The sequence below is a fragment of the Artemia sp. Qi Xiang Cuo genome, chromosome 14 (assembly GCF_049724085.1).
Source record: "Artemia sp. Qi Xiang Cuo chromosome 14, ASM4972408v1, whole genome shotgun sequence".
Lineage (NCBI taxonomy): Eukaryota > Metazoa > Arthropoda > Branchiopoda > Anostraca > Artemiidae > Artemia > Artemia sp. Qi Xiang Cuo.
Genome location: NC_142807.1, coordinates 49,238,733 through 49,256,505, shown reverse-complemented (window position 1 = coordinate 49,256,505; position 17,773 = coordinate 49,238,733). Strand labels below are relative to the sequence as shown.

General features: G+C 36.1%; 1 protein-coding gene across 4 annotated transcripts in view; it reads right to left on the bottom strand.

Annotated features, from left to right (window-relative positions):
- The window catches only part of strat (RAB interacting factor STRAT), a 43,839-nt gene extending 27,794 nt beyond the window's left edge, over positions 1 to 16,045 (bottom strand). Inside the window, exon 1 of one of the 4 annotated variants that reach the window (XM_089100721.1) lies at positions 15,952 to 16,045. Coding sequence is in view for 1 of the 4 variants with exons in the window: in XM_089100717.1 (XP_088956843.1) it covers positions 15,889 to 15,891 (3 nt within the window). In the remaining 3 variants the exon portion in view is untranslated. Of the gene's footprint in view, positions 1 to 15,883 lie in introns of all 4 variants that reach the window. The other 3 variants (XM_089100719.1, XM_089100720.1, XM_089100717.1) reach the window with 3 other exon arrangements.
- Positions 16,046 to 17,773: the final 1,728 nt, after the last annotated feature.

The following is a 17,773-nucleotide window of genomic DNA, read 5'->3' as shown; positions in this document are numbered from 1 at the left end:
CAGTAACATTTGGGCCGGCAAGGGGTTCTCCCCTTCGAGTAAGTGGCATATCAGCCTTTTTGCGTCATTTTTGCACAGATAAGGGGTGACCCCCGTACTTTACACCCCAATAAGTGGTGGTAGCAATAAAAGGTCCTATCAGTAAACCTGATAGTAAAAGAATTCTGCGTTTTCGAAGAGACAAGTAATTTAGCCTACAATAGTAGCCTATTGCGGTTACATATATAAAAAAAATCACAAAGAATTTTTTGATCTAAGCTGTGCCTCGTTGGATAGATAGGTAATAAAATTTACGAATCAATATATCGCGCAACTAATTAGTGTGCACAAATAAGGCTAATAGAGTCGCAACATTTTTTCGTGAGAGACCGGAAGTTGTATTGATAAAATGTTTTTCATTTGGACGGAAGACGTTAAGTAAACCTTGAAATAATGGCGGACCAACGGAGAATTCAGACAAGATCTACCACGGTAAAACAAAAATCGGATTCAGACACACAATTGTATGCGACTCTCGCTGGAAATACCCTAAGAAAACACCATCACTTAGAACCATATATCACTCAACAGGTGAAATAGACATTTCTGGAACGTTTGAAGAGGAAATCTTGAAAACGAATCCAGTAATAGAGCGATCTCCGGTACAAACGAAGAAAGAAGAAAAAAGTCTAAGGCAAATTCAGAAAGAATTATTCCCAGATAGAGAAACCCGAACAAAAGAAACAGTGGCGATAATACATGACGAAAAATCATTACATGGAAGGAGGGGTAAAACAAAACCAATTCACCCTTCAGAGGAGGTACAAAAAGTAGAGGAGTTGCGGGTAAGAGAAAATATTATACAACGAGCAGACTCAGAAAACGAATTAAGAGAATATAAAGACAGTGAGAATCATAGTAGGCCAAGTAGCAGGAGTAGTAGAAGCTCAATTTCCAGCAGGAGCTCGCGAAAATGCACTCAAATAGATATGACACAACAACTATTAAATTTCATGGAGAAAGAAAGAGAGAAAGATGGACAAGAAAGAGAGAAAGGGAGAATAGATAGAGAACGAAAGGAAGAGGCTGATAGAGTAGCCAAAGAAAAAAGGAGGAGGCAGACAGAGAGGAAAGAAAATACATAATGGAAATGATTGCAGAGAATTACCAAGAGCCCCAGAAATCGTCCACAATAGAGGTAATGCAGGCAGTAAACCTTCAACCAATGAAAGAAAATGAAGATGTACATTTTTACATATACAATTTTGAAAAAACGGCGGAATTAAGCGGGTTGCCGAGAGAAAATTGGGTGACAAGAATACAGCCCCTCCTTAACTACAAAGCACAAATTGCATATAAAGCATTACCAATGGACTACTCAAAAGATTTTGAAAGACTAAAGCAAGCCATTTTTGAAAAGTTTGAACTCTCCCCGGGCCACTTTCAACGAAGGTTAAGAACGAAAGAAAACGAGACAACGAAACTTATAAAGAATACGGGTACAAATTGAAAGATATGTGTTTAAAATGGCTAGAGTTAGAAAACTATAGAATTTTAGAAGACCCGGAAGAAATAAAAGATAAGATAACGGAAATAGTGGATAAAACAGCGATGGAACAATTCTTAGAAAATACCCACCCAAATACGAGAATGTACTTAAAAGAGAAACACCCACAAACAATTGAAGAAATTTCCGAATTAGCAGACAGGCACACTAAAATTAGGAGGGAGGCATTCCCACCAAGAACAAGGTTAGGAGGTAGTGGTAGGAAAGAATACCCTTACTCAGAGAATATAAATAATGCTAGCCAGATATAGCAAAGACAAACGGAAGCAACGCGCTACCATTGTAACTCCGACAGCCACTATAGCGCCAATTGTCCAAATAAAGACGGTAAAAAATACGGCCAAAAAACAGGAAAAGTATGACGTTACCTGTTATGACTGTAATAAACAAGGAAATTATTCCTCAAATTACCGTAACGCGAAAAAAAATTACGACATTAACTACAGAACGGGGCAAACGGAAGACAGGACAATCCGAGAAACGATCGATCCCGAGAGAATGGGAAAAAGTCTCAAACGTATAAGAGAACCGCATGGGTTAAAAGCCCGGAAAATATGAAAACTTGCGCATTTGCAAAATCACATAAAGTATGTGGCGAACTAAACGGTAAATCGGTAGAAATAGCTATCGATTCCTGCAGCAACCAAACCTATGTACGGGAAGACTTGGTAAAGAAAACCGACGTAAATTACAAAAATATAGTGGCAGCGCTACGCTACTATGGAGCAAAACATAAATGTCCGACAGCTCAGGTCATAATAGAAATAGCCGATAAAGAGGGAAATACGGTTAAAAACGAATTAAAAGTAGGGGTTGTACCTACTCTTGCAGTAGACGTTTTATTAGGGGGAGATTTCGGCAATGTCGAAAATTTTCTTACACTAAAAGAAACCTCCATGATAAAAAGAGTAAATGCGGTGACACGAAGTCAAGAAAAAAATAAAAGGGAGTCTGTGCCGCCCACTAATGAAAATGATGATCAAAATATACAAAACCCATTTCAATTTAACGACGAGATGTTCATAAGAAAACCGAAAAGCCAAAAAAGGGCAGACAAAAAGGAATATAACCATAAACAAGATAAATTATTGACTGTTGAAAGAGAAGCAGAGGAAATCAAAGCTTAACTAATAGAAACACTCGGGATAACCTCCGAAAAATTCACAAAATTACAAACAAATGATAGAGACTACAGAAAAATAAAGGTAGCACTAACGAATCAAAAAAATCCGCAGCCTAAACAGTTTTCCAATAATGAAAATCTGCTTTACAAAATAATGGAGACTGGGGAAAACCCTAGAAAATTACAACTTTTGGTACCACATGAACTAAGAAAAGCGGTAATAAAGTTGGCTCACTCAAGCCCAACGGGGGGACACATGGGATCCCAAAGAACAACAGATAGAGTCTTGCAGCGTTTTTGGTGGAAAGGATTAAGAAAGGGTATTACCAAATTTTGTAAAAGATGCAAAAATTGTCAATTAATCGCATACAAAAAACCAAATAAACAAGTTCCAATGAAAAAATACTCATTTTCGGCAAACCATTTGAGAGAATTTCAATGAATATTATCGGTGCACTTCCGAAATCTAGGGCGGAAAACAGATTCAATCTAGATGATCTGGCCACGAGATACCCAGAAGCTCTCCCAATGCGAACAGTAAAATCACCAAAAATCGCAGAAGAATTAGCGAAATATATCTCACGTCACGGAATCCCGAAAGAAATATTAGCAGATAATGGAACCAATTTTTTAGCGACATACATCCGAAAATTATAAGAAATTCTCTGTATTAAACAAGTATTAACTACTCCATTCCATGCTCAGACAAATGGAGTGACAGAAAGATTTAACGGAACCCTAATTAGTATGTTGAGACGTTTTGTAAGATACGACGTAGATCAATTGGACAAAATGCTTCTTTGTGTTCCTTTTGCATATAGGGAAACCCTACACCAAACTACAGGGTTCTCGCCATTTGAATTACTATATGGGACAAACCCGAGGGGGGTTTTAGACATTTCAAAGGAATCATGGGAGAATGAAGATAAAAATTAAGAAACAGTGGTAACACACTTGCTATCACTACAAGAAAAACTGCATAAATACCGTGAAATTGCCAAGCAAAAACAAGGGGAATATGCAGGGAAAACGAAAATATGGTACGATAAATCCGCCCGAATGAGCGAATTCGCGGAAGGGGATGAAGTCCTCATATTGTTACCGGACGGAAATAATAAATTGTAAGTAAGATGGAAAGGACCATTTAAGGTGAAAAAGAAAACGAATACTGTAAATTATATGATAGAATTAGATGGAACAAGAAAAAAGGATGAAGCTTACCATGTGAATTTACTGAGGAAATTTAAAAAGGAGAATGAAAAGGGAAGCCACAAAGTTCCGCAGAAGCGCTGCCTCATGATTTTGACCTCAGAACATGACGAGGAAAGTGCTCCTTTAGGTACAATAGACCCGGCGTAAAAACATATAAATGCCATTGAAAGAGTTTCGGCAGAAACACATTTGAGCCAAGCTCAGAAATCCCAATTAAATAAGTTATTCATAGAATTTGCAGATGTATGAACAGACTAAATCGGAAAAATAAAAAATGTGGTACATAAAATACTATTAAGGGACAAGAAACCAATAAAACAATGCCAGTACCGAATACCAGAAGCTAAAAGGAAAGAGATGAAAAAAGAAACAGATCAAATGTTCGATTCAGGGGTTATAGAACCATCAAACTCAGAATATGCAGCGCCAGTCGTATTAGTCCCCAAGAAGTATGGCTCCATTAGATTTTGTGTGGACTATAGAAAACTGAATAGTATTTCCAAATCAGACGCGTATCCGATACCAAGAATGGACGAAATTCTAGAGTCAGTAGGACTTGAGGAGGGGGTATTGGAAAGTAAAAATGGACCCAGATGATTCAGCCAAAACTGCCTTTATTACTCCTTTTGGGTTGTACCAATTCAGGTACATGCCATTTGGACTAAAAGGGGCACCAGCAACATTCCAAAGGCTACTAGATTACATTTCAAATTCCTTACCATATACAAGAGCCTATTAGGATGACATTATAGTATTTTCGAACTCATTCAATGAAAATCTAATCCATATGGAACAAGTATTAACAAGGCTGAGGAGAGCAGGACTAACTTTGAATGTAGAAAAATGTAAATTAGTACAGTCACAGACAGAATACCTGGGACACAAAATAGGAAACGGTATAATAGCCCCATTAAGGGAAAAAACAGAAAAAATTAGAAACGCAGCAGTTCCGACCACAAAGAAAAAAGTTTGGTCATTTTTGGGGTTGGCAGGATATTACCAAAAATTCATACCAAATTTTGCAACGATTGCTACATCTTTCATGGAAGCTAAGAAGGAAGGGGGCCATAGATCCCGTTAAATGATAAGAATTGGAACAAGATTCCTTGGATATACTTAAACATACTCTTTGTAGCGGAAGAATACTGAGAAATCCAAATTTTTCCTTACCATTTGTGCTACAAACTGGCAATTCAGATTACAGATTAGGGGCAGTTTTATCTCAAAATTTTGAAGATGGGGAACATCCAATCATATTTATATCGAAAAATTTGTCAAAAGTATATTTAAATTATAGCACAATTGAAAAAGAATGTCTTGCGATAATATACGCGGTCAAAAAACTTGACTATTACTTATATGGACGAAAGTTTACAATAGTGACAGATGATAACCAACTGAGATGGCTAAATATAATGAAGCCAGATAACCGACGATTGGCACGATGGGCCCTGTGCTTACAAGAATACAATTTCGAAATAAAATCAAGACCGGGAACGCGGACGGCAAGTCCCAATTGTGATAAAAACATATGTAAATAGAAAAAAAAATGTTGGATGGGCCGTGCCTTGATAACATAAATAATAGAGAGAAAAATAAAATGTTGGATGGGCTAGGCCTTGATAACATAAATAATAGAGGGGAAAAAGAGGTCAAAGACCCATGGGGAATAAAACAAAATGGTTATAAAATAGAGAGATGAATGACCTACAATGGATTGTGAGAAAGTTGGGAGATATTGAATGTCGAGTCGGATTGAAAAAACTTGAAAAGGAATCTGAGATTGGTATTATCAACTCAAAAAATATGTCGATCCTTTATGAGGGGGGAGAATCCCTTGGGGAAGATCCCCTGCGGGAAGTCGCGAAAGATAGCCCTTCTCCTTAATGCACAACTGGCGGACAAGTTGTGATCCCTTTACCGGGATCTTTCCTCTCTGATCCGGAGTCCTTGGGGGATACTCTCTCCTAGTCACTTCATATTTCACCCAAATCTCTGTCCAGTAACCCTATTCATAGTTGTCATTCTTAATGGGAATTGACAATTATTTCCGGAAAATCATATTCAGTATCGAAGTTTCATCTTCAATTAGCATCAACGTATATTCTTCATTTAATTATCCTAGGAGAGGGAACCCAGAAAAAAGGCAATTCATGGTTCACTCAAAATTTTACTTCATTCCCAGTACCCTTATCGTTTTCACAGGGCTTTGCATTTTCGGCCTTAGATTATTTGAAATTATGCCAAGGGGCAATTTACTTTTTATCGAGATATGGGGTTGTATCCACAGATGGAAATTAAGAGGCTAGTAAAGCCAAAATTTTTCATGATGGCTGGCATCATAGAAAGTGTCAGGAACTGATTCTTTGCTCTTCTCAAATGTAAATTCGTGAGAGCGAGAAAATTTTTGTTTTTGATTGTGCTACGCACAATGAATTTCTACGAATCTTGGAGACTTCAACTTTCAAAACCAAATGCAGATGCTATACGATATAGACCATGGTGGTTCTACGGTAGAGACGTGGGGATGACGACGAATCCTGAGCCAACCGGTGGAAGTACAGTCATTGGTGGAAGAAAGAAGAGAAGATACAAGTTTGGTGATATTGAGTTTAATGTTATTTATTTCATGTCTGAATTTCCAGCCAATCCACCAGAGTAGTGGCCATTTATCTTAGGAGTGAGGAGTTGGAACCCTTGGTCCCAATTTGTTCAGATAAATATCCTTCCCAGATTCTTTTCTTTTGGCCCCTTAATTATTTTCCTTCCCCAAGTAATAATTATTAATTTTCCTTTAATTTTGGTGGCGCTATTTTCTGTCCTTCTTTAATTGCGTAGTTGGTTACACAGACCACGAGGTATTAAGTGCGCAGTTGGGGATGTTTGACCAGTAATTAGTAAGCCATCGGATTGGCTGGAAAAATTCACCACCATCCCATCACCCCTTCGCAGGCACGCGGCCGGCTGAGCGGGCTGGGGAAATTTGGAAGTGTGAGCTAGCAGTTCCTTTTTTGTACCGTGACTGAATAAAGTAAGATTTTTTATACTATATAATCTTTGACTTTTAGCCTAGGTTGAGTCCAAGGAGATAGTTAGAAATATTACCGATAACCCTTGGCCTTAAAGTGGCCCCTGGGACCATTCGATCACGCTATAGTACCTTAAGGCAGGGTATATTGTAAATTGGACCTTGACATACCCGATAAGACACGGAACCGTTGGGGTAAGAATGGGAATCCCACTAATCTTTGGGCCGGAAAGGGGTTCTCCCCCTCAAGCAAGTGGAATATCAACCTTATTGTATCATTTGTTTACCAACAACTGGCGACCCCCATACTATACACCCCAATAAGTTGTTCCAGCTGTATAAGTCAACCCAATAATGATAGATTGCCAAAGACTGTCCCTTTTGACCAACTGTCTAGGGCTAAACGAAAAGAAGGTTGTCCATGGTTGGGGCAGGAGGATGTTGTAAAGAAATATTGAAGGCAAATGGGAATTTCTTGGGAGGGTGTAAAGAGGGAGGCTTTGAATAGATTAGGATGGAAGGGGAGCATCCGTAGCTGTGTTGGCCTAAGGCAGCTTGGTGCTGCGGTGGGTTGTTAGTAGTAGTACGTTACGACTGATAACTGTTTACAGTAGATTATTATGATGAATGATTAATAGAAAAAAAGTTGGAATCCTTGGTTTTCTATTGTTTGACTTAAAATAACAGCTAATCTGTCTACTCTTGTAAAACATAAAAAATATTGCCAACAAGAATTTCTGCCATACAACAAAGGAAGAAGTTTGATCACAGTGTAAAGATTGTATGTGGTCACAATTGGAGAGAAACTACAGAACGGGGACTTCTTGAGTGGTAAGACTTTTATTTGTTATTGATTCATAAACATGTTTTTATGTTCCTAGCCTGGTTTCTTCTCCATCCACCCATCATTGATGGCTTCTCAAATAAACAAAGAGAAACGCACCTCAATGAAAATATCAGTAAGCAATTTTTATTCCAAATTAAGGCATAGTAACCCTTAAGGCCTAAACAGTTCCTGATTTCATCCAGACTCAATTGAGACTTTGTGTGGCCCTTAGACTAATAATATTTTGCAGTCAGTTTACAAATAGATTTGATATTATAATGCTGAAGCATAAAAGGGAACTATAATTATAACTAAGGCAACTGGTTGAAAATGAACAGCTCAGATGATACCATTTTTCTCTAATAGAGGGTCTCAAACAAAAAGCCAAAATTGTAATCACTGATTTTTTCTTTATTAGATTTTCATATTTTTGAGGATCTTCAACATAGGGAAAACTTTTATGTTAATTATTTAATAGTTACTCTATAGTTGTATAAACTCCCAAGCTCAGTTTAGCTTCGACAGAAACCAAACTTTTGGATATTTAATGTAAAAAAAAAAGTTTCATTAAATAGATGTCCATTATGGTTGTCACCTATGGTAATTATGTGGAATATCTGGTATGTTTATTTCCTGTAGCACAATTTGGTACATTTTGATAATTTTATTTGAAGAAATTGAGCTCTTAAATCAATGTTGGACTTGAATTATCAATATATATGCTACATGCTAATTGCAGAAAATTGCTTAAGAGATGGCTTTATGCTAAGCAAACTTGTTTTAAGGGTGCAGTGCATTTGACTATGTCAGATTTTATTCAAATTTCTTACAGACAGGATTCTAAGTTCTGGAGAATTTCAAAATTTTGATTGTATGCGTTTGGGGACAAGTGTTTTGAATTATGCCCTAAGGTCATATAAAGTTTTTATGTAAGGGGTGGTTGTATAAACTTCAGAGGTGGCTCATTTGATTGTAGATTGAAGGTTCTAGTTACCTTTCAAAGAGTCAAAAGTGATTGGAAAGTATCTACCCCCCCCCCCACAGACACACACACACACCCTCTTTTCCGCAAATGCATCCATTCAAAATTTTGAGATTGTCAATTTGTTTGAAATAGTCCAACGATCAAATAACAAAAAATGTGGGGTCAACATACCCCCCCTAGAGCCTGGGGAAGGGTTGTAACATTTTTATGGAAGAAGTAGTCACATAAACCTCAGAGGGGACTAAAACAATTATAAATTGGAAGTTATAATTCCTTTTTAAGAGTCAAAAGTGATCTGATTACAACTAGCACCTCCCCACCCCCGCCAACCCTCATTTCCCAAGATGCGTCCAATTGAATTTTTATGTAGCCATTTTGCTCAAAATAGACCAAAGATCATACAACAAAGATTGAAAAGATTGAAAATGCGTTTGGGGAAAAGAGAGCAAAAAGAAAGAATCACGTTTGACTGTTAAAAAAGGCACTAGAAATTATTATTTCCAATTGAATGAGCCCTCTCCAAAGTCCAAAGTGAACATCACCCCTTGCATAGGAAGTGCCTGTGGAGACAAAAAATGGAGCCTTATGGCCTAAGGGTTGGTGGGGGGAGGCTAGTTGCTATTGGATCACTTTTGACTCTTAAAGAGGGATCTAAAATTTTCAATTTCTAATCATTTGAGTCCCCTCCAAAATATATATGGCCAACTTTTCCATAAAAACTTTACATGCCCCAAGGGCATAAGTTACAATCCTTCCCCCGGGTTTCGGGGGGGGGTATGTGGACCCCTAGTTATTTCAATCTAATCTTTGGAATATTTCAAACAAAATGGCTATCTCAAAATTTTGATTAGATGCATTTGGGGAAAGAGGGTGGGGGGATATGCCCCCAGATCACTTTTGAAGACCCTCAAAAAGGGAAATAGAAATTTCAATTTCCAATTAAATTATCCACCTCTAATTTTTATACGACCACCCCTTACAAAAAACCTTATCTGCACCCGGAGCATAATTTACAACACTTCCCCCGGGCTCTGGGGGGCTGTGTTGACCTCTGAGTTTATGATCTTTAAACTATTTTGAATAAAATGGCTATCTCAAACTTTTGAAAAGATACATTTGAGGATAAAGGGGTCTCGGGGAAGGGGGGGCTAGTTGCCCTTCGATCACTTTTGACTCTTATAAAGGGCACTAAAAATTCCGATTTACAATCGAATGAGCCCCCTCCGAAGTTTATACTACCATTCCTCCCGTGAGAACCTTATATGCCCCCAGGGCATAATTTACAACACTTGCCCAGAGGTTTTGGTGGGTTGTGTTATCCCTGGAGTCTTTGTTATATGATCTTCATCATATAACAAATGATGAAGCAATGATGAAGAGTTGGCGGGGGGGGGGGGTGCTAGTTGCAATCAGATCACTTTTGACTCTTAAAAGGAATTATAACTTCCAATTTCTAATCGTTTTAGTCCCCTCTGAGGTTTATGTGACCACTTCTTCCATAAAAATTTTACAACCCTTCCCCAGGCTCTAGGGGTTATATGATCTTCAGTCTATTTTGAACAAAATGGCTACATAAAAATTCAATTGGACGCATCTGGGGAAAAGAGGGTTGGTGGGGGGGGGGATTATGTGGAACATCTGGTATGGTATGTTTATTTCCTGTAGCACAATTTGGTACATTTTAATAATTTTATTTGAAGAAATTGAGCTCTTAAATCAATGTTGGAATTAAATTATCAATATATATCCTACATGCTAATTGCAGAAAATTGCTTGAGAGATTGCTTTATGCTAAGCAAACTTGTTTTAAGGGTGCAGTGCATTTGACTATGTCAGATTTTATTCAAATTTCTTACAGACAGGATTCTAAGCTCTGGAGAATTTTTAGCTCCAGCATATAAGGGCTGAACAGTTGAGCCATAATTTACTTTATATTTTTTTATAATTTACCTTTTACTTTTTGGCCATTCCTTTGTTGAATGCCCTGATAATTTGCAGAATAGTTCAAGTATTTTTTCTAAATATAAAGAAAATATTAACAGATCTTAAGAAGCATACCTTATAACTGAGCCTTAAACTTGGCCAAAATTTATGCTGGCCAATTTTAGCCCTATGCTCCTGTGCCCATACTGTATTTAAAGATTTCTCTGATCTTTCCTATAGTTATGTCTCCTCCCCCATTCAAAAGAAAATCCTGCATACATGTTTGAGACTGGGTATTTCAGCAAAGGTCACTCAGAGTAGGCTATATAGTACCATACAATAAGGATGTCAAGTTTAAAATTTTATTGTTCAGCCAAATCTTGAGGTGAATAAAGCCAAGAATCTGTCATGGCTTTGTTATGTATTAGCCTCAGGCAGCTTTTTGTTGTAGCAAGCTTAAAGTAGGAGGAGCCAAAAATATTACAAATTAAATTCTCTCTTTATCTTAGTGGCATCAAAGCCATGTATTTTCTTCTTCTAAGAGTCATGGTTTTTACTTAAGCTCCTTAAGCCTGGTAACATGGGGAAAACTCACCTAAGATCATATGCTTCAATGTAATTTGCTAATTAAGCTGCTATAATAACAATTCATTTAAATACTCAATATACATACAAAATGCAATTGAGTAGTTTGAAGAAAAAATAGAGCTCCTAATCTGGGAAACCTACACCAACCAACACAAATACACAAAAATAAACAATACAATTAAAACTCAAAACGCATAACACCAGTGAAATTCAGTTCATCAGAAACTCAACTACTTCATCAAATCTAATTCCAAGTTCAACTGCTAGGGCACCAGTTTTCTTAGCATACAAAAAGATATCATAAAAATCTATAAGAAAAGTAATGAAACATGTTTCTGTTCAGAAAAAGTAGAAAAGAATCTCCTAAATAAAAACAAGGAAAGCAGAAAACAAAATAGCAAAATGAATGATTTGTAAATTGTTTGCTTATTGGACTTAATTATAATGAGCAATGAATGTGAATGCATGAATGTAAAATATTAATATCATACTTTAACAAAAACATGCTAATAAAATAAACTAGCACTAAAATATTCCTTAGGCTATTTTATCCCTTCCCCCAATAGTTCTGGATGTAGCCTTAATAACAGGGATATTTCTTGGCCCTGCTAAATCTTATGATGACATCATTTCTTTTTGTTAAAATGGGTTTCTGGTTTCTCAACTTGTTAAAATTCAAATTTGCCTGTCTGAGAACAATAGAATCATAGATAGCCTATGAATATTATTTGAAATGGTTTTAAAAAATGGAGGTAATAGGGCACAGATACCACTCCTCTGAAGGAAACATCTTCAGTAAAATAAGAGTAGTGGCTTCAGATCCTTTATCTTATGCTACTTCAATACAGTTTGTTTTTTCTTAATGCACCCTTCCCTGCAATAGTCCCATATTTAACCCCAGGAACACACAAAAAACTAAAAGGAAGCACAAAAATAATAAAATTCTTACTTCATAGTATGCAAAATGTTTCTATTAATCAAATTATATAATGCTTCTTTCCTTTGTTATCTACTTTAAAAAACATTTCAAGTAATACTTTGATAAATTATGCAAACAATTCTAGACAAAACTATATTTCATCAAGTTGAGAGACTACAGAAAACTCATTTCAACAAAGACTCTTTGACCTAAGACAGAATTTAATAACATTGAAATATATTCTTAGTCATCCATAACTGTGTTAAGTGGTGTCCCCCAGGGGACCATCCTTGGAACGAGTCTCTTCAATTTTTATATTAATGATGCACCAAACCTTCTCTCGAACCTTCTCACACTTTATGCTGATTTCTCAAAACTTGTTGGCAAAGCTTCTATACCATCTTATCTCCAATCTATACAAATGGACCTTGATATTCTTGGAAGCTGGGCTGATAAATGGCTCCTCTCCTTTAATGCTGAAAAATGTCATGTCATTCATTTTGGCAAAAAAAATAATCCACATCAGCAGTACCATCTCCAAGGTAACCTCCTCTCTGCAGTTACTGAAGAAAGAGATCTTGGTGTCATTGTTGGTCATCGGCTGAGTTTCAGTACTCATGCAAAATCTGTATTTTCTTCTGCCTTCCAATCCCTTGGACTTATTAAAAGAACTATCTCTAGCCGGCCTCCTAAAGTATTTATGAAGCTTTACAAGGCACTGGTTTGTCCACGCCTTGAGATTGGAATGTCCCTGGTGTCCCCCTATTTTAAGAGGGAGAGGGAAATACTAGAAAAAGTACAGAGAAGAGCAACTAAGATGGTTAATGGCCTCAAACAAGTGCCATACAAAGAGCATTTCTGTCATCTGAAGCTCCCTACTCTCACATACCGGAGGAAGTGAGGCAATATGATTCTAACCCACAAAGTCATTTCAAAAAATACTTTTCATGGTCTCCTTGCTCCCCCAGAATGCCTTGTGACAAGAGGACATTCCATGAAAATTTTCAAGAAGCACTCTTCTATCCGAGAGAGAAGCCATTTCTTCAGCCAACGAATAACCAACTTGTGGAATCAGCTCTCTGAAGATACAGTGTCTGCAGACTCGATGATTGCCTTCAAGTAAAGACTTGACAAAGATTGGCAACAGCAGGATTTCCTCTACAACTGGGAAGCTGCTGAGCCTACAGCCCAAATGTAGCAAGCAAATCACAACAAACAAACAAAAAACAACCATTAGATGTCATCACAGAGCATTACAAGGATGGAAAATCCTTAAATTCGCTCCAAGCTGTGATTTAAGGTAATGATATTTGGAAATAGCGTAAAACAAAGACTGTAATGTACAACTTTAATTTTGATAAGATCTTGTCTTCAGAAAAATGATAGCTCTGTACTGCTACCTAAATGGAGGACAATGGAATGAAACATGATAATCCAATCAATAGAAACATGCTGCACATTATTCAGTGACAATTTTATTTGGTTGTTGGTTAAAAATATATAAATTTAGTGGTTGGTCTATCCAGAAGATGACATGTCATTAAAACAACTCTTACTTCATAATATGCAGAAGAATATAGTCAACAGGTATTCCAGGCACTTAAAATTGTACTATCTTTTTTCATTGTATCATTTTTTTCATTGTATCATCATTATTCATCTTTTTTCATAAAATAAATAAACATTTCTGTTATTTCAGCAGAATTCCAAAAAGGGTTATTGGCATATCAAGGGTTTTGCCTCAAATTTATTAATGTATTTATAAAATGTTTAAAACCTTATGAATTGGGATTGAGCAAAGGTGGAAGGCTGAAAAAATTTCTTGTCTGTCAAACAGAAGGTCTGTTTTGCAGGGTTTCTTTTTTCTAACACAAAGACTATTGAAGGGCATCAAATCTCAGTAACCTCTGAAGGAGAAAGAAGTAGAGACAGATGCTTCAAAATATCTTCCCACAAGAAAATTAAGACTCTGGATGTACAACTGAAAGCTTTATTCATATAACTTGACTGCCCTCTAAGATATGGAAAAATCTCAACAAGGGGTGTATTTTACATTACAATCAAAATTAAGAATTTTTTTTGTCATTTACTGGAATTTGTGCTACATCACCAAATGTTAAAAAAAAATTACCCATCTGTTAGTAATTTATGTTCTGTATTTTCTAATTATTAGTTATTTTTAATTCCAGTTGGGAGTTAAATTAAAATGGGCAGGACATAATAAGTCCTGGCTAAATAGACAGTTTGTAGAATACTGTGCATAAAATATAAATATTACAATTAATACACTTGAGAATCTTTAGATTAATATATAAGAATATATTTTCTGATAAATTTAGTTTGAAATTTCTTGCTCATGAGAGACAATTGAAGTTTTATACTTTTATTGAGACATCTTAAGTGCAAAACACACTTCTTGATTCAACATGGGCTTGTTATGGGCAAATCCATATTGAATAGACCTTAATTCTGATAATTAATGTTATAGACCTTAAGTGCAAATTAAGGTAATTAATATTAGCATACCTCAAGAGAGATTTTTTATATTAGTCAACTTTCAACTAAAGTTTGACTGAATTAAAATGGTCATAATTTATAAGGGTATATGCAAAATTTTTGGGGATGTTCAATTGACACTATTTTAAATGTGGGGTTCTTTGCTATACCATGGCCCATCTTGTAGAGAATAAATTAAGTGAAAGTAGGCTACCATATTTGGTAAGCCTATTGTGGTAGATTGAATTTGTTTTTTGACATTGCTTACCTTAGTATAAGGTGAAAAAACTACTCAATATGTAGGATACTTAAATTGATTTAATTGTAGGTCACCTCTCATTTTCAATTACTTTGTGAATTGTTACTAATGTCTTAAATTCTTAAGATAGTCTACTTGCATAAATGGGATATTACCAATCCAGACTGTAATTAATGATGATTAAACATAGAAAACCATCACATAACCCAAACTTCTATCATCATTATTTATAATTACTTGGTAGGTTATGGAATGCATTCTAGAATTTCATAGCAGTTTATACCAAAAATCTAAGAAGTGAATACAGATCTCATGAAGTGAATACTGATTTTAAGGGTATCTACTAGGTAACAGAATATTCAGATAGCCAAGAAACAAACTTAAATTTATAATCAGAGTTTCATCCTGAATCTAAATGTGACATTTGCTTTTGCTGCAAATCCAATATTAACCTAACCTCTCTAACCTTACCCAAATAGGCTACAGAGCCCATATTATAGCCTATATTTCCCATGCATTTATTGATTCTCAACTTTGTTGCCATTAATTCAAATTATGGGAAACTGGTTTTGACAGGATTTAAGCTAACATAAGTAAGCATAAGCTATCTTTATTACTTGAGAAATTGTGTCATCTTTGGGGGTCTATAAAGGGCTTAAGAATAAATTTACAACATAAGTTAATGTCATAGGCTATTTGGGTTCAGGATAAAATTCTGACTATAGAGGTAAGTGTGTTTCTTAACTAGCCTATATGAATGTTCTGTTGATATATAGGCTACCTTTACTGATTAAAACCTTGTAATTTGGGATTCTACAAAAGTAAGAGCCTCAAAAGATATATTTTTTTCCTCATTCAAGCAGAATATTTTTAATGTTTCATTCTGTAGAACAGATTGAAAAGTTTGTCAGTTTTTAGTGTCCTTTAAATGGAGATTAGCTAGTGGTGGGTACATCAAGATACCTGCCCAGGACTTACCTTACCATATAGAACTTCAACTAGCCTACTTTCTAAGATCAGCAAAAGCCCCTACTCATAGATTTTACCAAATTCAAGCCTTATTTTGGACTATTCAAATTATTTGTTATCATGTATGTAAGTCACTGTTGCCAATTCCTTAGTTGTGCCAGTTTTCCAATCAAAATTATGCCACTAAGAGATGAAATTGAACCACAGACAAAATGTTTGTAATAAAGAGCCCAACTGAAATAATTTCATTGTATTGATCAATTTGGTGCTTTTGATCGTTATTCTTTAGCTTCTCAGTCTTTTAGCGCGCATGGGTTCCTCATACATGGCTTAGAGCACCTGAATACCCAACCCTTTTTTAATATTGTAAGATAGGACATATAGACATTTGTGTCATAGGAACTGACCCCGCACCAGCTTTTTTGGCGGCAAAAAGCTTTGCCCAAAGCGGAATTATGGTGCTTTTTGGTGTACCACAGATTTTCCTAAAGGTGGCGTGCCGCCGGTTGATGCCGAATTTCCCTATCAAAAAGGGGTTTCAAGCCTTTTCAAAACAGGACGAGCGACGTACCGTTCAAATCCAAATAAACTGGCGAGTCCATTAAAGCTTCTCGGACCTCCGACATTGATACTTCTAAGCTAGGTTGTGACCGAGAAGAAGGTAACTTTATCAAATGGAAAATGACCAAGAGAGTTCGTTGTGGGAAATCTAGATGGTATGTCTGATTGAAGATTGTGTAGGCTTTTTTGAAAGGATAAAGAAGGAAAAAATATTATGAATTGATATATTCCTTTATTTGAAAACCCGTATAATATTCAAAAGCAAAAAAAGAACATTTAATTAACAAAATTACAGCATCAATGTCTAGCTGTCATCATAAATGAAAAAATAGGAAAAAACAATCAGCGTCTCAATAATAAATCAAAAAAGAGCACTAAATCTCAAAAGATCTTGAATTTTCTTTTTATGGTTTTACAAAGTTCTGAAACTGGAAATACTTGGTCTGTTTTACTATTTTTGTTAATCAACCTTGTTTGCCTGTTCATTGGGGCATATTCAGAAAATCATAGGCAGCGTAATAGCGCTGTCTAAGTAAAAAGCAACGTTAGCACAGTGTATTATTTACTCTTATTCACGAAGGCACTTCGTAAGGAAAGAGTCGTCGGAAAACATTTGGAAAGGGCCTATTCAATTGAAAATTGAAAGTTCTAGAACCAATTTCAAGAGTCAAAAGTGATTGAAAGGGAACCAACCCCCCTCCCATGCACCATTTTCCTCCAAAACATCCGATCAAAATTTTGAGATAGCCATCTTGTTCAACAGAGTTGATAGGTCCAATAGTTTTGTCTTTGGGGATGATGACCCCCCACCCCACAAAGCCCTTTGGGTAAGGAATGTAAGTTATACAAGTCAACAATTGTTTATATGTAGTATTTGTTATTAGGAAAAGGGCCATTCAGAACATTCAGGTTAAGCTTTAAGGGAATGTTGGACTAAATCAAAACACACTATGTGCATGCGGGTTGTCAAAAAGATGTATCTCAAGAATGGCTTAGAATATTAAGTTTGAACTTTCAGGAAATGATGAGGGGATCATCAGTTGACCAAAAACACATTAGTTGAAATGGTCAGACACCATCCTAAGTATGGCACCGGACCCCAGATTAGTAACTATTCAAATTATTTTTGTATTACCTTTGCTTTTAGTTACTATGTTATGTGGTTTGTTCCTTACTAGGTTTCAGCTATATCCGATGACGCTTACATATTGCCCATTTAAAATGAACTATATCGATCCATTATGTATTTCTTGTTATTATCTTATCGAAAGATGAACGTGTGTAAATATTACATTCACTTATTACGTCATATATGGATACAACCTACGATTATGACGT